The 21,823-nt window shown below is 51.0% G+C and overlaps 1 protein-coding gene across 2 annotated transcripts in view; it reads right to left on the bottom strand.

The window, feature by feature from the left end:
* GALNT2 (polypeptide N-acetylgalactosaminyltransferase 2) overlaps positions 1-21,823 on the bottom strand; it is a 169,307-nt gene that overhangs the window by 56,122 nt on the left and 91,362 nt on the right. For both annotated transcript variants that reach the window (XM_074316435.2, XM_074316434.2), the window contains one exon: positions 6,255-6,408. In XM_074316435.2, coding sequence (XP_074172536.1) covers positions 6,255-6,408 — 154 coding nt within the window. The remainder of the gene's footprint in view (positions 1-6,254; positions 6,409-21,823) is intronic.

Below are 21,823 nucleotides of genomic sequence, written 5' to 3'. Positions count from 1 at the left end.
CCCCCTACCCGCCTCGTCCGAGCTCAGGCAAGTCGCCAGCATCTGACACTCAGCTTCCCCACGTGCCTCACAGACCCATGAGAAAACATGGCCTGAGAAGTGCAACGTCTCCTGACTGCCCAGCAGGTCAGGGCTGTAGATACAAGGTGGCACCTTAGGTGGCCTAGGGATGGAGAGCCCACCTGCCTGCCACCCCTCAACACACTCCTAGTGACAACCGAAGGCGGGGGAAAAGGTGCCTTTGCCCAGCAAACTGGGCCCACATCCCAGCGAGTCTGGCTCCTGGGTGGTTAGACCCCTGTACTTGCTCCCAACTGATGGCTTCTGGGGACTGGCAGATAATGTCATCAGGAGGATAATCTCCCTACTTCCTTTGCAGGAGTGCTGCAGAGCTGAAGTAAAAGTCTTGCCTGTAAAGGCTGAGCACATGTCGTGCCAGCGCAAAATGTCCAATGGATGTTTTGTTTCTGTTTAAGGAACAGACTTTTAAGCCTCCCTGATTGGCCACGGCCAAACCCCTCTGTCCCGAATGCCAGTATAGGCCACCTGAAGCTGGAGCCAGCAGGTGGGCCCCACATGGGCGCCTTGGTGTGGCATCTGCCCCCAGCACCCTGCACGGCAGGACACACGGACTCGGAGTTGGGTCTGCAGGGCACCCAGGCTGGGCGTCTGAGGGAGTCGGTAGGGCGGCTGCCACTGCAGGCGGCAGTTGGGCATGTTTAGAAGGCACGACTTCCATGAGAAAAATGAGCAGTGAAAACAAGGCCCTGCCCCACCCCCATGAAGCCCCCTCTGCACCCACCAACAAGGTGCAGGCTGGGCTTCTTGTTCCCCCAGACTCAGCTCCCCTAAGAATAAGACTCCGAGTCCCCTAGCAATTGCCTTCACCGAGCTTTGCTCCAAGGGGCTGAGTTTATGTTGAAAACTTTTCCTTAGCTCCAACAACACTGACAAGTTTTGGTTGTGTCCTTCCCCAATTAGCCACTCATCTGAGACAAGTGCCACCAACGCCACATTCCAGACTGAACAGGAGTCATCACCTAAATGTCTGCCCTCTGCTTGAAATGTTTGAAAAAATGAAAGAAAGAACGGCTCGCCCCTCAAGAATTCTGATCTCTGCTTCTGTTTGGGCTGCATTAAAGTCAGACATTTCTATAACACTAGTCAAAACAGAGTCCTTCAGTGATTCTTGTAAACAAAACCTTACAACTATAATTTATAAATTGAGTAAAAACGGTATGTTCTTGATTTAAAGCCCACCAGATAAATCCATTAGGTGTGGAATTTGAACCAACTTCTCTGAGACAAGGACCCTTCTGGGGACGTGATCAAGGCAGCCCTGTTCTCAGGAGGAATATTTCAGTTTTAGACACAGAAATGTTCCAAAACCCTTTATTTTTAATTTAGTAATAAAAGGAAAGGGTGGCAACACAGGGAGAAACTTTCTAATAAAATTTAACTTTTGAAACCTGAATGAAATCTGTTCCTTTACCAAGCAGTTCTCATTTTCAAGGGACTACATAAATGAAAAGAAATGGTCCTTGGCTGATGGGGGTCAAAGAAAACAAAATAATGTTTTCCCCCAAAGGTTTATTATTTTTATTTACATAAATGATTTGCAAGTAAACCATCTCAAGCTTTCCCCAGCAGACAGAATAATATTTCATAAACTTCCTAGGTTCCACTCGATTGTTTTTACTTCACTTTCCTATCAGATACATTTTCAGGCAAAACAAAAAACAAAAAAAACACCTCACAAGCAAACAAAGAAACGAACACGAAACCCTTCTGAGTTGGATTCTGGAAAGGCGTCGGCAGGAAGATCACAGCAAGAGCGTGTCTCTCCTAGGAGCTGGGAAGCACAAGACATCATAAGTGATGTGCAGTGTTAGACTGGAGCCCAAGTGTTGGCCTGGGCTTTAAATTCATCGCTGAAGACGTCGGTGCTTGGTCTTCGGGCCTCTTCTCGTTTCTGTGTGTTCCCTGCCCTGGAGATGGCATCCAGCCTCCTGGGTGTTAGCATCTGCACATGAACACACCCACTGGCGAGTACATCCTGACCAAGGCCTGTGTCCTGAGTACCGGACACATCCCCAACACCTGTAACACAGGTCTGCCCACAGGAGATGCTTGATGCATCTTGAACTGAATGTGCCCAAGTTGAACCCCTGAGGTGTCCCTGCACCTGCTCCACTCACAGCCCCTCCCCCCATCTCACTTACAGTAACTCCACCTCTTCCCCGCTCCAGCCACAAGCCTTGGAGCCACATTCTCTGTCTTTGTCCCCGCCATTAGCAGTTCTGTTGGCTCTACCTTCAGAAGTATCCAGACCTGTTCAGGGCAGCTTTCCATTACCTTCTGCAGGACAATGACAACACTGTCCAAAAGGTGGGGGTGGGAGGGAGAAAGTCTGCAAAGCACCTTCGACATTCACATTGGTTAATCTGCTTTCAGTCTTGATAATTTATCTAAAATGTCAAATAACATTAAATGAGATAAGCATTTCTTTTTTTTTTTACTTCAGAAAATACTTTCAAAATCAGATGGCCTACCATTTTTCTAATTTCTAAGAGCTCTACTATTTCCTATACGTCACATCCACTATTTCCCTCGCAGCAGACTTTTCTAGGCTTCTTGCTTCATGGAACTATTTTTTCTTAGCACATTTTGTTTTTTTGGTACTCTTAAAAAGGTAAATAAGACATAGCCCAAAAGTGTGTTCTTTCTCCCTCCCTCCCTCCCTCCCTCCCTCTTTCCCTCCCTTCCTTTTTTAGCAAGGCTCTGAACCCCAAGGATAGAAAATCAGGGGTAGATTGTAACCATGTTGCTTTCTGGTCCTGGGAGAACACAAACACAGTGTAGTAATTTGCGGTTCATCTTGGAGTTCATACAATCCCTACTGCCTAAAATCGCCCTTTCATTCTCCTTGATTCTTTTATCACTCTTAATATTATTAATGATTTACAGGGCATCCGCTCTACCCCCGGCACCGTGCTAAGCAATTTCCTCGCTCAGCACATACTTACTGACTTGACTGAGCGGCGTGAGGTGCCCACGGCAGCCCTGGATGTACCTGGATGTGCTCACTCACTGTTCTAACGAATCAAGAAGGACGAGCACATAGGTAAGGAAAGCACACGGTGCAGGTGGAGGCAAGAGTTGTGGGGCAAAGGCGAGCAGGGAAGAGGGATGGGGAATGCTGGGGTGAGGGCTGCAGAATACGGTCTGCGGGGAGGGGACCCAGTCGCTGTGCCTCTGTGTTTAATCCTCACAGTGACCATGTCACGTCATCTCACAAATGACAAAAGCTTCAGAAAGAGGACCTGGAGAGTCTGGGATTCTAACCAAGAGCTGTGTGACTCCCCAAACATTGTTCTCAGGTGCCCCCACCTGCACGCTTCCAGATCCAGCACAAGAAGAGCCTGGGCTCCAGGGGGCAGGTGGGCATCCCACAGGCCTGCACCCAGGGAGGAGCTCACGGCAGAGCGGGAATGAGCACCAGATCCAAGGGCATTAGATCAGGCCCAAGAGGTGCCCTGATCTCTTGTACCTTATGCTCAGTAAGGATGGTTACGCTAAGGCTTCCACTCTGAGGAAAGCTCACTGGTTCAGTTCCAGGCATCCCACTGACTTAGGGCCGACCGCAGCCAAAAGCTGAACACCGCAGAAGGCATCCCAGCTGCTGGCTTCTTTAACACATGCAAATGAACATGACACAGTAGCTGGAACTAAAATTAAACCCAAAATGCATCCCACCATGGCATGAATAGTCAAACATCTGTTTGGACAAACCCTCATTTCAAAAACTGAAAACATCTATGTATACAGTACATAGTTTTGGGGACTTTTACGGAACTTGTGATAGAGGTACATCCCGGCCTACATGCTGATGGGCCATCAGAAAGGACACCATTTTCTCTCAGCTTTAAGGAAAAGTTTATAGAAGAAAAGTCATAGTAGGGAAACCATCTCTTAAACCAAACAGTCAAACGAAACTCACACCATGTCATAGACATGTAACTCCAAGCAGTCGAGTTTGGTCATTAAAAGCCACACTGACCCTTTGTGGCTTTAAGTCAGATGCTTCAAGCGGCCAGACGGTCATTACCACTGCGGGGGCCTCAGCCCGTCTTTGCGCACTGAAGACAAGCTTCGCGCCCGGCACCACGCGCCCAGCACCACGCGGGGACAGTGAGAGCAGGGCCCTGGGGAGCGCCTGGAACAGGCTGGGGAGAGAGGGTGGTGGGGACGCTCGCACCTGGGACCCTCTCCCCAGGTGTGCAGACACACACAAGCCCACGACCGGTCATGCAGTGAGAGGACTTTCATAGAGTCCACGGCCCCGCACAGGTTCACTGGGGGTCCCCGGATTCCAGGGCAGCACCCCTGTTTTACGTAACAGTGAACCATACGGGCTCTAACCAGGAAGGCAGCAGCAGGAGTGCATGTGTTACAGAAAACATTAAGCAAAGGCATTTTCTGGTCCGGTTTAGAAGAGTAATGAGATTCTTAATATTATGTGTGATATATGTATTAACAATGACACACATACACACACACACACACACACACACTCTGTCTTACTTCACAAACAACTGTAAACCCACACACTTACGAGTTGCTCTGGGTAAACAGAGCTGGCCAGAACCCAAACAAAGCTGTCAAGACAGAGGAGGACCTGGCAGTTAAGTGGTACCTAACACTGGTAGGAGAGCCCCCTGAACGGAGGAGAGAAGGGAAAAACCCTCTTTCGATGTATGCTGTTTGCTCAGGAAAACAAAGCCAAACTTTAACATGTGTTCACGTGGACAGCTGACCCCTGAGCGACACAGGTTTGAAATGTGTGGGTCCATTTATGTGCATGCAGACTGTTTTCAGTAAAAACATGTCCTGTTTTCTGCCTGTGGTTGGGAGCCCATGGGTGTGGAGGGCTGACTGTAGCATTCATCTAGCCGTTTTATATAGGGGACTGGAGCATCCGTGCACTTGGGGTCTGCGGGGGCCCTGGAACCAATCCCCATGGTACTAAGGGACAACTTAAGTTGCTGGGAACTCTAAAGTTCTATGTGGATTTTCGACCGCGTGGGGTGGGTCGGGGTCCCTGACCCTGTGTTGTTCAAGGGTCATTCAGTCGGCCTCTGTCTTTTTAGCTCACCCACCCCAATGCCTGCAATCCCCCCCCCCCCCGAGAAAACAGACCCCCGGCTGGCGCTCTGGAAGCCCTGGGCTGCCGTCATGGCTTTGTCACTCCCCCTCTCCCTGGATGTCTCCAGCTCAGGACTCAGCCCTCTGGGGGACTTCTCCTGACCCTCCCACATCCCCTCTTTGGAGGAGACTGCCCAAGGCCCAGGGTGCTACATCCCAGCACCCCCCACCCAGAGCAGGACCTGAGCACAGTGTCTGAGCCACAACAGATGTGGAATCCATGCACTGTCACGCGATGGATGAGTGACTGTAGAAGGAACTCGGTGAGCAGGACGCCTACCCAGCACCACAGCAGCTCTCCAAACGTGACTCCTGTTTTTAACCCCCTGAAACAAGCACTACCTCTAAGGAGCCTGTGTGAGCTGTCTCCTGATCACAGACCCCTGCCAGCTGAACGGTGCACAGTGGGTGTCACTGTCACACCACGGAGGGTATGGAGACCCCCGAGCCGAGCCTGGTAACTCGGGGGCTGAGCCACAGGCCTCAGATCCCTGCAGAGTCAGGAGTGGGACCAGAGCTCTTCCGTCAGCAAAGGAGGTGATGTGCCACGTCCTCTGCCCCACGTGCCCGCTCAGTGTACCCTGTCCTGCTGGGTTCTGCCCTTCCCCTCTAGTCCCTAGAACATCCAACTTAAACTGTCCTGATAAGCAAGAATCAGATTTCTTACTTCCAGTGATGCTGTGAACAATGGAAATGATGCTTTGTGAGCGGACTTGGAAAACAACATGCGCTCAATCAATGTGAGGCTCGTCAATGTGAGGCTCGCCACACAGCTTTCTCTCGCTGGTTCCCATTCTCGGGCCAGCAGTGCCCCCTCCAGGCATGGCCGTGGGGCATGTGCAAGACCGGAAGGGGTCCCCAACGGTCCTGCACTTCCTGTGAGTGAAGTGTCATTGCCATACGCCTCAGAGCGTTTCCTAGTTGTACGACCCACAAACACACAGCACATGTCCAGCTTCCCAGAGTAACAGACCATTAGCGTCACAGTGACCGCCACTTCCTGGGTGTGGGAGGGCGGGCAATGCCGCCGACGCCAGCTCAGTACTCACTGCTCGTGCCTGGTGTCAGGTACGGCCCTGTCCATGCGCAGCTTATCGCTCTCCACCTGGTTGAACTTGTTGCGGGCGTAGGGGTCCTGCCCGGAGCGCACCATCGTCCCGCCCACGTAGGCCTCCTGGTTGAAGTCCCGCCACCGCACTTTCCCTGGAAGGAGCAGAGCAGAGGCTGTGGGACAAGGGGACGAGAGCAGAGTGCAGCACACACACAGCAGTGACAGTGTCAGGTCAACAGTCAGCACCAGGGTGTGGCTCCTGGCGATTTACGCAGCACACTCGCCGAAAACGGCCGAGGCACCGCTGTGTCCGCAAACTGGACAGCTGAACACTGATCACTTGTAGCGCAGAAGTTAAAGACATGGACGGCAAGTGTTTGTCTGCTGACCGAAGTGTCCATGATTCTGTGCTGACCGAAGTGTCCGTGAGTCGGCTGCTACTTACACATTCTCCGGGGCCATGGCCATGCCAAAAGCATCTCAGACACAGTGAAAAAGGTAATGTACAAATTAAACACAGGCGTCCCATCATGTGACACCAGAAAACACAAAAATAAATTTTTAGACAAAAAACCACACCCCAAAGTACAGGACATCAAAACACCCCCCGCCAACCACACATGCATCCAAGCACAACACGTTCTCTTCAAGATGGAATGGAGCCAAGGGGCCTGGCCCATCCACACACACAGTAGCCTGGCCCCAGCGGGTCGGATTAGCTGTTGCCGCTCTCGAGTGCCAAGCACAAGGTCCTCCAGGAACATAGCACGGGACCAGGACATTTTGTGAGGATCTGGGGTAGGAGGGGGGTTGAGGCTCCAGGACCGGCATCTGGAGGAGCGTGCTGCTGGGACGCTGCGCCTGGCGTTGTAAGGGCAGAGCCAGAGAAACGAGCAGAGGCGTCGATGCCAAACAGAAGGGAGGAAAGGTGGACTCGAGGCCAAGAGAAAAGCTGCGACTTGGTGTCCCCAGATTTAAGTCTCTTGACCACTTGCTACCTATGTGACCTTGGGCAAGTCATTTATTACTTGAAACACTTCCTAAAAGTAAATAAATAAAGCAGAAAAAAGGTTTTTCATGAGGATTTAAAGGTCTGCTGTGCACCAGTTCTGTAGATACAGCAAACTCAAACCAAACTATGAACAAAAAACAAAAAAGGAAAGAAGCACAGTAACGGCAGCCCTGTCCCATGAAGTGGTGACAAGAGTTGTGAGGAGCAGATGGCATGAGGGGCGGGCATCCTGGGTGCTGACTCCACGGGTGGTCTGACAGGGCCCGTCTAGGAGGGTGACTGAGCTGACACCTGAACAAAGGACTGCAGTGCAAAGGCCTGGGGGGCAGCGGGCTTACGGATCTGAACGAGCCAGGAGCCAGGGAACAGAGTGTGTAAGGCGCTGATCAAAGCTGACGGCAGCCTGCACAAGGCGACCTGCACAGCACACGTGCGGAGGCAATGGCTCCTGTGCGGCATGTCAAATGTCATGTCCATGACACGAGCACGTGTACCTACATGCATGTTTTCCCTACATGGTCCCTCCGATCACAAGTGAAAGGACGTCATGTTCCTGTCTCTAGTTCAGAGGTGGAGAAACCGAGATTCAGTCACATGTGATTGGTTCGAGGCTGCAGAGGAAATCTGTCTACAAGCTCACCTGTTTCTTGTTGCAACTGTCCTGGCGGGTCAAAACCCCCATCTCATCATGGTTTGTTGTCGTGGAAATGATGCTGGGGGTCACAGAGGTCCAGCTTCTCCAACGGGAAAGCAGTTTCAAGAACCACGAGCCTGCTGGCTACGGTATGAGCCCAAGCCCCCAATGAAGGGGGCCAGCTGAGTGCCAGCATCTCTCTACCTAAAATCAAATGCTTCCAAAACATCCTTCTGAAGACGTTTTTCCTGCTAAGGCAACCCTAGAAGTACTTCTTTATCCTCCCTCACGCCTGTTCTGCCTCCACCCTCACTCTCAGGGTAGAGAAGGAAACCCCTCCCTGTGCCCCACAGCACAGCCCCCAGCCCGGCACAGACAGCAAACATCAGGCGCCTCAGCTGAATCCCGTACGACAGAACAAACGAGCTGCCTCCAACCCCGGGTCTAACGGCCTGGACACTCTTCACGGCAAGCAGGCACCTGGCACTATGGCGCCCCATCCACAGCCAGAGAACAGGCTGTCCCCCAAGACGTGTTTGTCTGTAACTCTGCTTCTGCCCTGCAGTACCTGGGCAGGAGGTGGGGTCAGGTCACCGGGTCCGGGGGGGATCTGTGTGTGGTCAGCAGGAGCTGAGGCGCCTCTGTGGACCTCCTGGAGCCTGAATCCCTTTCCTGCCACACGTCCCCTTGTGCTCTCACACCCCCACCCCTTTCTGGAATAAGATGTGAGCACAACAAGGTTTTACAGCGTGCCTCATGTCCACCAGCGGTGGGGCCAGGAGTGTCCCTGACCTGGTGTAGACCAGGCCCTGGTGACGTGCTCGGCATCAGGGTGGCTCCTGCAGGTACAACAAGCAAACCCAACCTGATGCCTGCCCTGGGGTCACGGTCTAAGGCAGTGAGAGATGGGGGGAGACAGACAATATACAACCATAGCAACAAAAGTACCACTGAAAACTGAGCCAAGTGCTCCGATGGTGGGAAATGTGGTGCTATAGAAGCATCTGGCAGAGGGGCCTGGTCTAGACGCAGGGGTGGAGTCAAGGAAGACTTCCTGGGGGAAGAAACATTTGCTCTGAGATCTGAACGAGTAGAGTCACGCAGGAGAAGTCCTTCGTGATTTCACAGAAACTCCGTCTTCCTTCAACCTCCAAAGACTGTGTGAACCCACTCAGGGGCACCCCGGTGACCTCTCCCTCTGACACAGGGTCATCTTCAACAGGACTCTGTGGGCCTGCTTCACCTTGCCCCGAGGCACAAAACCATTTCCTGGAGATAGGTTACGATTGGCTTTTCTTCATAAAAGTTAGCAATATGTTAGAATACAGCAGGGACTTTCATAAACTTTTGACTATGACATACATTTTGTATCACGTCCCAGACATCATGATGCAAACATACGCATACAACTGAAATGAAGGTTTCACCCTACTATGTGTGAAAGATATATTCTATTTTTTTATATGGGTGTGACCCATGAAAGTGGCTTCACACTCTACTAATGGGTCACAAGCCATAATTTGAAAAACACTGGGCTAAAGTGCCATTATTGAAATCGGCTTGACTGTACTAGAATTGCTGGGGCTGGAGACCCCAAGAGGCAGAGGCAGGGAACGCAGGGCCCCCAGGACCCCAGGCAGAACGGGCGGTGGCCAGATGTGTAGACAGCTGAGGACTGGATGGGCGTTAAGTGAGCGGCTGGAGGGAGGTCGTCACAGACACAGATTACAATGTCTGAGTATTCTGACTTTTAAACAAAAGACACTTGTAAATCATCCTGTGCTATCACTTCTAAAATTTTTAGAAAGAGCACTAGGAAAAAACAAACAAACGTGAAAATGGACACGGCTAAGCAGAAGCAGTAGATGGAAACACAGCAAAGCTGTGAGACTTTACATGAGAAGGTAGAAGCAAGCACATCACCGAAGACGGCAGGGAAACAGAACGGGCATTTAAATAGCATAAGAGGAGGAAGCGAACATCACCCTAAGAGGCACTGAGAAAACACCTCACTTATTCAATGAGGTTATGAAAATATTTATGAGGAATATTTATTTCCACAAGATAGACTTCTCTTGGAGGAACTCTGTGACCTTGTGCTTTCTGATGCTTGCTGTGCAGGCAGGACAAGCCACCTGCCTGCGTCCTCACTCTGACCCACTGAGGCTGGAATGAGGACCCCACTGCACGCTAGCCAAGCCCTCCCCAGGTTCCGTGCCCCTTCCGTGAACACATGCCGCTGGCCCTCGTCTCCCCTGCCTCTCACGGTCACGTGCATCCTCACCAGCACACCCCGTGCACAGAGCAAACCCCATCTGGCTGCCAGTCCCCGCCCACAGGACCCCAGCACCCCACGTGCACTGCACACAGACACTTGTTGGCCCGTCAGCCACCACCGGGCTCGTGCGTCATCTGAGACTGATGTGAAACGCAGCCCAAATCCCGCGTACTGCTCTGAGGACAGCCCCATCCTGCTGGTCACTGTGGCGTCGCTGCCACAACACCGATCGGGGAGACACTCCCGGGGCGCTGCACGCCCTCCGAGCCCTCCTGCCATTTGCTGCAGGCGGTTTTCTCTCAAGTCCGCCCCCCACACCGACGAGATCAGTCCCGTGACCCGCCCGCCGGCTTGGCAGACAGTGGGCCCGGCCAATGGCTGTGTCACAGCCGGTGCTCATGGGAACGAGCAGAGGGGCCCTGGAGTAACTGTCCCACAAAGACACTGGTCCCTGGCTCCTCCTGACCCTCCAGTCGACGTGGAGCTAGAACAACACTTCGCCTCACGAAAAGTCAGTGAAAAACAATGACAGCAAAAGTAATTCCTAAGCCACTAACGGCCTTTACACAAGTTAAGGGAGCTTAATAGGCACGACTGGCCAAACACACACACGGTGACCCCCACCCAGCTGATGGGAGGGTCGCTGGCAGCTGCCGAGCCTGCCAGGTCCCCACACGGCCTCCACTGGGGGTCCCAGCTCTCACCTGAGCCTGGGAATCGAGGGGCAGGCATGGGAGGGGGATCCTAGCCTTCTTCCCGAGGTTCCTCTGAGCACCTGCCCAGGTGAGCACTGGCAGGAATATGCAGGGGCACTGAGCTCAAACTCTTTGTCACCCATGAGCACCTTCTGCCTCTGGCCCCATAGTGGCTGTGGAAGGGAGAAGGGGGACCAGCGGGTAAGTGAAGCTTCAGCTACACCTCTTCCCTTCCATTCCCATGTGCTGTGCCCAGGAGACCTGGAGAAAACAACACACCTACTATCATTATATACCTGCTTCAGGACATTTCAACGTGGGAGGGGACTGGCAGGGCCTTATCAGAAGCCTGAGTGCTCTCAGTGAAAAACGGAGCTGTTGGGATGGAGGCCTTTGGAAAACAGAAGCTGTAATGGCTGATTCTAAGGTAAAGCTAGCTTTCTGTCAGCCATACCAAGACTCCAAAGCCCCTCAGTTTCCCATTTGTGCTGTTTCTAGAATCTCCTAGAAAAGGGAGGCATCTTGGCAGTGTCCACAGGCAGGAAGCACCCTGCCCTGCGCCACCGGGTACCTCCCTTCACCTTTCTCACCCCATCCAAGAGCCGGGTGGGCCACACAGCCTCCAGAAGCTTCACATGCAGATGCTACCCTTCGGCTGAGCAGGGGATGGGGACGGAGGTAAGGGACTGCCCTGTGAAGGTACTCACAGGGTGGGGACTACCCCTGGTTCTTTCCTGCCACGTCCCTGTCACAGAGCCCACCCTGGCAGCATCTTGGGGTGGAAGACTTCCTTTGAAAGGGTCTCTTGGCATTTTGTCCCTGGGGAAATTCTGACTTCACAAAACAGCCCGTCTATTTCGGACAAACTGTGAGAATGGTCTTAATCTTGGAGAAAAACATTCACCATCCTTAGCTGGACCGAACGGCTCAGCAGAGAGCAAACGTCAGTCCTGAGTGAGCTCACAAAACATGAGTGCAGCGTGGCCTGGCCCTGAGCCAGACATGACACATGACGAGAGGAGTGGATTCTACAGTAGAGGTACCACGGGCGGGTGCAGAAATGCCCCAAGAAGTGCATTTGGGCTGGGTCTTGAAACATGAGCAGGAGCCTGCCAAGCCTGGGGTCCTGTGTGGGAAGGTGCGTGGGGATGGGTCAGCAGGGAGAGCCACAGGCACGCGGCCACACTGCAGCGTTCCAGCTGCCATCTCTGCATGCCTCAGGCATAGCAGCCTGCAGCAGGCATGTGCGTTCAAATGTGCAGCCCAGGGCTCTGATTCTAGCTGCAGGAAGAATGCTGAGAGGGGAGCCCCCAAAGCGAGGAGGTGGGCGAACCCAGAGAACACCTGCTCCCCACCCCAACTCTGCTCAAAGAAGGCCCTGCCCGTACCTGAGGTGGAGTCCTGGGTCCCCAGAGACCCTGCCAGGCCGCCCTGCAAACCCTGAACCTATGACCCTGCTCTGTCACCCCAGTGTCCCCATCTCCTCAGTGAGGAGCCACAGCGGAGCCCAAGGCTCCCGTTTGTCACTGGACTCCTACTAATATGGCTGAGATCTAACCACGTTCTTGTCAGTCTGTCCCCCAACCTTCTCAGGCTCACCTGTGAGCTCTTACTAAACCATGTCCTCCCACCCACCCATGCAGAGCCCGAGCTCTGTACTTACAAATAAGAACAGTAACACCGTGAGGCAGGCTGTTTCGTTTCGCAGTGTTCACCCCTCAAGCTGGCTGGGCTGCCTCAGTGTGGCCACCTCCTCCAGGAGTCCTTCCCTTAGCCCCCAGCTGCAGCCTCTCCCTGACTGCACTCAGCTCCATCCTGACACAGCTTTCCTGCAGACCTATTGTCAGAGGGCCTCAAAGGGTTTACACCCTTGTCTAATAAAAAACTCACAGTTCCTCCAAGGACAGAGCTCAAGTCCACCCACCTCTAACAGGTGTGGACACGGAGACACAGTGTTTGTCCCTCTCTGTTGGCACCTCAACTGCCCGTGGCCATTCCCCAGAAATGACAGACACCTGTGGGTCCTCACAATGCCCTGTCTTTGTTGGTCTGGACTTGCAGACACATTCATTTAAAACAATCTGAGATGAGTTCTCGGCGTCTCTTGCCCAACTCCGGCTTCAATAGCTTCCTAACAGCATCTGTTGTACCCTTTTCAGTCTGGAGATCGATGCGTAGACAGAGAAGATGGAAACCACATGGAAACGGATGAGCTCTGCCCTCTGTCACTCAAGGTCCAGCTCTAAACAAGGGCTGGGGCTGGCCGCCCCTCGCACACACCTTTCTCGTGTGCAAACATCGTTTGCCCACAGCTTTTTCCTTCTCACAGGGGGCAGGGCCCGGCCTGGAACCTGCTACATGCGCACGTTCAGAGACTGAAGCGAACACCTCGCAAAGCCCCTTGGGGTCACCCACAGCCTCGTCGCCGCCCCCCGAGACCCCTGGCACCTTGGACCCTTGGCCTTCTCTTCTACCTGCCCACCTGGTCTCGAGGGGAGTGGGGCAGTGCAGGGAAGGGCCGGGCTGCCAGCAGGAGGGAGCAGGAGTGGTCCTGGCCCAGCACCCTCGGCCCAAAGGCCTGAGGTCTGCGTGTGGGCCGGCTCACAAGGGTGCAGCCCACCCTCCCTGCCCCTCGAGCCATGAAAATCAACGTCTGGGCAGGGAGGGGGCGAGGCCTGGGGTAACTGCCTCTGGGAGAGAAGAGCCCGGACCTGAAGACACACTTAGCCCTCCACAGGGGCCTGAAGCGGCCCCGCCCTGGACCCTGTGGGGGAAGGTCCTGAGGCTGGGACTGCGCAGACCACTTCCTGCCCCTGGGACCTGCTGGTCCACGTCAACACGCACCGCCTGCTGTGGTGCCAGCCTATGCCTCAGCTGCCCTGGCCACACAGACCTCAGGCCTGGCAATTTCTCCTTCTCCCATCTCTGATTTACTGGGCAAACCTGTCCACTAAAAATCCTTCCTCTACCTACCTGCTGTGCTTCAGAGAACAAGCTTATGCAATTTGATACTTCCTCAAACTCAGTTTCTTCTCTCTCCTCTAATCCACTTGAGTTACATCTATCTTTTCAGAATCTTTCCTCCTCCTAGTTGAGTTTTGGGGACCGCCCCCCCATCCTATATAGAATTAAGACCAGCACCTCGTCCCTTGAGCAGAGGACCAGCTGAAGACCATAACTACACATGGACCACAGTACCTGTGAGGACGCTGCGGGCAGGACAGGTGGGCAGTGGCGTCAGGACACATGCCAGCTCTGCAGGGTTCCTAAGTGCCACTCAGGACAGTTTCCAGGGGAAAGCTCCTTCTGGGCTCCTAGCAGCCAACCCTGAAACACTCTTTGATAATCAGTGGACTGCTTACTTCTAGGTGACTTAAACTTAATTTAAAATAATGCCCCATTTCCAAACGCATCTCTTCCTTAAAACTTTTGTTTTTATTAAACCTCATATTTAAAGAAACAATGGTGTTAATCTATGAAAATGAACCTTCAAAGGATTAACACCACAAAACATATGGAAACCCAAGTGCTCAGGGAGACACGTGGTCTCCAGGGTGGAGACTTCTCAAGATCTGCTGACACAGGCCCTGGGGAAGCAGGTGTTTGAGGGCAGGGAAGGTGCTTTGGGTTTGTTGCTGCAGGTCCCACGGGGCTGGGGCAGCAGGAGACTGGAGACCAAGTCAGTCTCACAGCCGAGCAGCAAATCTCCACTCAAACCGTCCTGGGAACGACCTTAAACAAACTGAAAGCCATGTAAACGGAGCAGCCTCTTCCGGGAAAGCAGCCAAGAAAGGAAACAGAATATATTTTAAATCAAAGAACAAAGCTCTCAGATTTATTTTAGCCTCTTGGTTGATCTCCAATTGAATGTAATTTTCCCATGCTTTAAAAGAAAAAATTCCTGACATTCTTCCTCCAAAAGGTCATAATGCCACACCATAAAAGAGAAGGCCAGGGTTACAAAGAGATATATCCACTTAAATAACAAAGACATGTAAATAATACTTTATTATCTGTCACTGGATATCTGGTAAGATGGGAAATATTGTTCACCTATGAGAAACTGTGTCCTGAAATAACAAATCCTAAACAATTCATTTTTAGGGATGAAAAATAGGAAATTCAAATAAGTGGTTAAAAGCTATTCAAAAGAAAATATAAGAAAAAAGTCAGACATTACAGAGTAAATACTCTTAATTTATTAAAATGGGTCCTCTGCTTTCATTAAAAATGCTATAGGAGACATTTATGCCTGTGAACAGGAACAGGTCACGTACCACGTGGCATCGTGTCTAGAAATGGACGTAACAGGGCTGCCTTCAGCCTGCCCTGCACGTCTCAGGAAGGTGAGGAGGGGGTCACCACGGAAGAGCCCTGGAGAGAAAGAACCCTGAGGGGTGACAGGGGCTGACGCCAGGGAGAAGGCCACTGCACACTTGTCAGCCGCCCGAAGCCTCAGCACTGTCACTCGCCTACTGGGTATTTCCTGCAAGAATGCAGAGACTGAGCTCTGAATGCGGAGCTAAATGCAGGACAAGTGGACACAGAAGCCAAAGGCTCGGGACCACTGAGAGGATGCACCTGGGCTAGGCACCCCTGAAGGGGCCAGCTCACCTCAGCCATGGGGGTGAGACACGGGCCCAGAATGAGTTTGGAGGAACGCACCATGGGAGAGCAACAAAGGTTATGTGTGGGGGCAGAATTACGTGTGAATATAACTTGCTTATTGGAATTTCTTAAATTTTCTACAATAAACATACTGCTTGCTTTTAAACAGGTGTTTCCCAAAGGATACTCAGAGCCACCTATTTTCCTAATGACAACACTGCAGATGGGCTTTGAGCCCGGGTCACATCGCGCGTGGAGTTAGCTGCCCCAAGGCTGTCACACAGTGCTACCCAGACATGTGGCTGGCAGGGGACTCGTGGAGGAGTGCGCAGCCTTAAGAAGGAAGGGCATGCGCACACAGGCACACATGGATGAGCCTGGAGGACGTGATGCTGAGGGAAGCAAGCCAGTCACAGAGGGACAGACACTGTATGAGTCTCACCTATTTGAGGTCCCCAGGAGTCCAATTCAGAAACAGAACGTTGGAGGCTGGGTGCCAGGGGCTGGGCGGTTAGTGTTTAATGGGGACAGTGTCCGTGTGGGAAGACGAGCAAGTTCTGGAGATGGATGGTGGGGTGGGTGCACAGCAACATGAATGTACTTAATACTGCTGAACTATGCACTTAAAAATGGACAAGGTGGTGAATTTTATGTTATGTGTATTTTACCACAATTAGAAAAAACTGCACACAACGCCGGAACCCATTAAATTTTCAGGAGGGAGGGTTGGGGAGAATTTCTCCTGCCCGCCTGCACAGTAATGCTGAATAAACACGCAAGTGGGCTCGTGTCATCTTTCTTCCAGTAGGTGGAAAGCAGTAAAGCAAAAACGGTGCCATTAGCATCGGCGGCAGCTCACCCTGGGCAGTAAGTTCTATGACACACTCACCATTCATTCATCTTTACGTGAAAATGAGCAGTGTCTGTTGTGAGAAACCAACTGTCTCAGTAAGGAGGCTGCTGAGGGTGGGGGAGGGGTGAGGAGGGATGGGGGACGGTGCGGTGAAGACACAGCAAAGGACTGAATTATGACCCTCCTTTCTCCATTCCCTCCCCATCTCCCCGAGGCTGTGTCCCCTTACTTGAGGTTAATAATGAACACGAGAATGACAGACACTAAGGCTTCATACGGGCAGACAGAAAATCTGCTCTCGAGGGATGACGGCTCCCGAACAGAAGCCCCACCAGCAGCCGTCCTCAAAGACAGGCCTTGCCTTCTGGCCCTGCTGGCCTCTGCTCCTTTCTAGATCCTCCTGTATCACCAGGTCCACCCCCATCACCGGCTCCTCCCCCATCACCTGTGTCCTCCCCCATCACCTGTGTCCTCCCCCATCACCGGTGTCCTGCCAGCTAGTCTTACCATCAGAGGCAGAGACGCTGAGGAGGCAGAGAGGATGCAGTGGGGAGAACTGCTGGGAGAATCTAATTTTTCAGACCAAAGATCTTTCCCTGTACCCAGGGGGAAAAAATGAAATTCATCTCCATCCAATAAATTTTCAAAAAAAGAGGGAAAAATGTGAATAAACACACGATTTGAAACAACACTCTGAAAATCAACACTGAAAAAAAAATTCAGTGGTTCCAGCTGGATGCTGGAGGAGAAGCACTGCTCATGGAATCTGAGGGAATGTGGAATCTGGATGAAATCTGGTGAGGGTGGTGGAACACAAAGGTGTGTCCTCACCCCATCTAGAAGACAGTAAGGAGGTGACGCGACTCATCTGGGAGGAGAGAAGAAAGATGGCGAGTTAAAACTGCAGAATCAAGGGCCCCTAGAGCTAAAAAAAAAAGGTCTGTTTTACAGAAAAAGAAAAGAAAATCGACTGCTAAGGCCAGATAACTGGTGGCAGTGCTGAAGCTCCCAGGCCATCGTCTTTGTCCTCAAGCCCTGTGCTTCCCAAGGACACTCTCACTTTCCAGTTCTTCTCTCCCAGGATTCTGGAAATGGGAAAGAAACCGGGAAGAGGGTGTGGGGTGTGCTATCCTCAAAGGTCTGGAACTCCAGAATCCTGCAGCTCCTCCCCAACTTGTTCAACCTGACAGTGCTGAGCTGCTACGTCCCCGACGCTGGGGGGCTGGCAGCAATGTTCCCAAGAGCATGATCACAGCCTCCTCTACAAGGCCCAGGAGCACACCTGGTAAGAAGAACAACTGCTCCCTCCTTTCTTGAGCCAGTTTGCTGGGAACTACTTGACTTGTAAGCTTCTGTGACCACGGAGGTAGTTCTAGGGAGGGAAATGTAGGATTCGCTAAGTGACCCCTGAGCTCGTGGCACTTCAGCGGACTCCTGGCCAGACTGACTAGAGTGAGGGCAAAAGCAAGTCACTTCAACCATGCCCGGTCTGCCCCGACGACAGTGGGACCAAATAAATAAAACTGAAAAAGGATGCCAACCAGATTTCTCACCCCAATTCTGAGACTTCCCTTACAGACTGGGTTTTGACCGAAGAACCTGGTGAAGAAATCATGGGTCTCTAAAAGGCAACCCCTGTGGATCTCGGTTGTTTACAAATCAGTTCCTGGTGCTCATGCTTGGGTTCTGCTCCTACAAGCGGCTCACGAGCCCGTCTAGGCACCTCTAGCCCGAGGAATTTATAGCTAAACATAGAAGATGGAGATCCCAACACAAAACGAAGGCCAGGACCCTGGACCGCCCATCTGCGACAGCCACTCTGCTGGTATACTTCATCGAAATTCTAGATTCTTCCCCAAACAAGGGTGGGCTGGGACAAGAAATCCAGTTAAAATGATAATCTGGGCATTTGTGGCCTCAGCCAACCCAAGAGCAGTGGTCTCCAAGGTGGGGCCATATAAAGACAACTTCCTGGGGTACAGAAAGAAGACAGTGGACATTTTCAACTATGGTTCCTAATCCTTTATAACATATTGTTTAAAACATGCTTTAAAATGTATCAACAGATTAGTATGGTCATATGTGTATAATTTATGAGTATTTTAACATATATGGGGGGACGGTAACCTATACTCAAAGTATTTTTGCTCAAAGGGTGTGTGGCCAAAAAAGTTAGAGGCTGTTGCCTGGGCATCACTGCTATCTTAGATCTGGCTCCTTCATCGGCAGGTGGGTTTTGTGGCCATGCTGAAAGACACCAGACCCGTCCTCGGCTTGGTGCCACCTCCTCCCACCCATCGGTCCAACACCTAGGACACAAGAGCCGCTGGGTTTCCGAACACCCCACTTACACAGTAGAAAGTGATGTGACCAGTGGTTCCTTGCAAACCACAAAATTCTGGCTGTGCCCATCACTCTTGGTGAAACCATATTTCTTAACCATAAAAAAATAATTTCTAAAGGGTAAAATCATGTGATGTTGGTTTGGTAAGAAAAAAAGGTTTCAACACAAAAAAGGAAGAGGAAGTCCTTTTGAAAATAAAATGATATAGTGCGTGCATTAAAAGTTAGTAGTGATAACTTAAAAAGAGAATAAGCACTACATTCCTAGCTCTTCAAAGATAAGAAAACCAACTGTACTATAGTAAGAATATGACAGCCAGGGTCAATGCCATAGTCAATTGACTTAACTATAGTATTTAATAGTCTCATCTAGTATACCCCCTAAAGATGGCTTCTCCCTCCCTCTCCATATAGGCCTTAAAAGCCACCAGAACGCCTCATATCTTAATAGAAGATAACCCACAGGAAGTCTCTTGTTCCACACAGTGGAATTATATCCTATTATTATAATAAAGAAATGGTTATCAGCTAACTCTTCTATTTGGATGCCCACCTGTGTGGGCCACGCCTTTTTTACATAGGGAGGGACTGTGACCCAGGGCTCCATGACTTACACTGGAGTTAGGGAAGAAGAGAGGGCCACACTTAACAGAGACATCAAATGCACATGCGCACATATGCACGCACGCACATACACACAGTCACGCACACACAAGCATGTCTAGTGCAGCAGGACAGCTGGGAGGGCACAGACAAAGGACGGCCTGCACTCCCAGGGGTGCTGCTTGTCCAACCCAGTAAGACACATAAATCGATAAACTCTTTGTCGCCATCAAAGCAAAAATTTCATGAACCAACTTCCAATTTCTAGTCCAGCATGTAAGGAAAAAGCTGAACAAGCTGAAAAATCAACAACTCTTCTTAGATCCCTTGGAGAAGCGAGGTCATAGGGCAAACTGCTGCTCCAAAACCTGGAGACCAACAGGTGACCACGAAGAATCACAGCTTACCCGAGCAGCAACCTCTGTGGGAACCGGGACCTGGGGGATGAAATCTGAACTGAGGTGGGTGAACTGCTGGGGGCTCACTGTGGACAACGCTGGGAGGTAGAAACTCCGGGGGGGGGGGGGGGCGCGGTCATAGAGGGCCCCACACTTTTGTAGGTTTTACCTCCAGGAGCCTAACCAGGTTTCTCACAGTAAATACTGGAGACAGATCCCCTCCTGCTTCCAGCAGGGGGTGGGAAAAGGAATCATTTTGAAACAGACCAGACATTCTATTCTTAACAAGGCCTGCCCTCAAGAGAACCTATTTTACTAGCACCTACCCTACTGGGCTTTATGAGAGCCTACCCAGCCTGGAGGAAGGTAATAGCCAGCTACAGCCTGCCCTAGCCTGCCACATGAAGGGAAATACCCAACTCCAGTTGACTCTAGCCATCCTGTCCCACCTACATGGGAGAAACACTGAGAAGCTCTTGTGAAGTTACAGCCCAGGAGCACAGGCTCACAGAAAGACTGAGACCCATATAAGTATCGAACGCTTCCTCTCCCCCCACACCTTACCACCACATCACTAAAGGTCTATTTACTAGAGTTCCTTTTGTTCAGTACATCATATCTGGCTTTCAAGAAAAAATTACAAGGCATACTAAAGGTGCAAAACATAGTTTAAAGAGATAAAGCAGGCATCAAAACCAGACTCAGAGATGGCAGGGATATTGGAATTACAATGCCAGGAATTTAAAACTATGACTAACATGTTAAGAGCCCTAATGAAAAAAGTAGACAACATGAAGAACAAATGGATAAGCAGAGACATGAAAATTCTAAGACTCATAAAGAAATGCTAGACATCAAAAACAATTCAATGAAAATGCAGGATGCCGCCAATGGAATCATAGTAGACTGGACACAGCTGAAGAAAGAGTCTCTGAGCTTAAGGATATGAAAACAGAAATGTCCAAACTGAAAAGCAAAGATAAAAAAAGACTGAAGAAAATAGAACAGGAAGTATCTGTTGTTTTCTTCAGTCTCTGTAAGGACTGTGGGAGAACTACAAAAGGTACAGCATGTGTGTAAAGGGAATACCAAAAGGAGAAGAGAAAGGAATAGAATAAATATCTGAAGAGATTGCCTCAAATTAATGTCAGACCCGAAACCACAGATCCAGGAAGCTCAGAGAACACCAAGCAGGATAAAGAGCCAAAAAACCTACACATAGGCTTAGCAAATTCAGATTGCAGAAAATTAATGATAAAGAAAGTACTGAAAGAAGATAGAAGGAAAAAACAGCTTCAGAAAAACAAAGATAAGAATTACATTCAACTTCTCAGGAACCATGCAAGCCAAGAAGAGTGCAATGAAATATCAAAAGGGCTGAGAGAAAAAAATCGCCAACCCAGAATTCTGTATCTTGTGAAATTAATCTTCAAAAGTGAAGGAGAAATCAAGACTTTCTCAAACAAAAATTGAAGGGATCTGTTGCCAACAGACCTGCCTTGAAGAAACGTTAAAGAAGCCCTCCTGAGACAAGGAAAGTGACACAGGTGAGAAACACAGGACTCCATAAAGGAAAGAACATCAGAAAAGGTACAGGTGAAGGTAAAACAACTTTAACTTTCTTATTCTTTTTTTTTAAGGTGCATTTTATTTATTTATTTTCCCTCTTCTTCTGCCTCCCCCTGCCCCACTCTGGTTTAAGCCATTGTGTCTCAGTCTAGTTGTGTAGGACACAGCTCCCTGGTCCATGCTGGTATTATGAGCCTTGTGCTCCCCCGGCTGAGGTAGTGGGTCGCCGGTCATCAGTCGGCCATTCACAGCAGCTCACGGTAGCTCTCACCGGCCACTCATACTGGTTGCCAGCCACTCACGCTGACTGCTGGCCACTCATGCTGGCCACCAGGCACTCATGGCGGCACACTGTAGCCCAGGGCAGCACAAAGCAGCCCGCTGAAGCACTCAGCAGCCCGTGGCAGCTGACGATGACCTCCGCCTGCTCATGGCAGCCCAGCTCCAGGGAGAGCCGTTGTTCACAATCTCAGCTGTAGAGGGCACAGCTCACTGGCCCATGTGGGAATCGAACTCGCGACCTCAGCATTAGGAGCACGGCGCTCCAACCACCTAAGCCACCAGGCTAGCCCAA

This window comes from Rhinolophus sinicus, chromosome 6, assembly GCF_057876585.1.
Source record: "Rhinolophus sinicus isolate RSI-liver-muscle chromosome 6, RSI-T2T, whole genome shotgun sequence".
In the NCBI taxonomy this organism is placed as follows: domain Eukaryota; kingdom Metazoa; phylum Chordata; class Mammalia; order Chiroptera; family Rhinolophidae; genus Rhinolophus; species Rhinolophus sinicus.
Note: the sequence above shows the minus strand (reverse complement) of the source record. Positions and strands in the feature narration are given on the sequence as shown.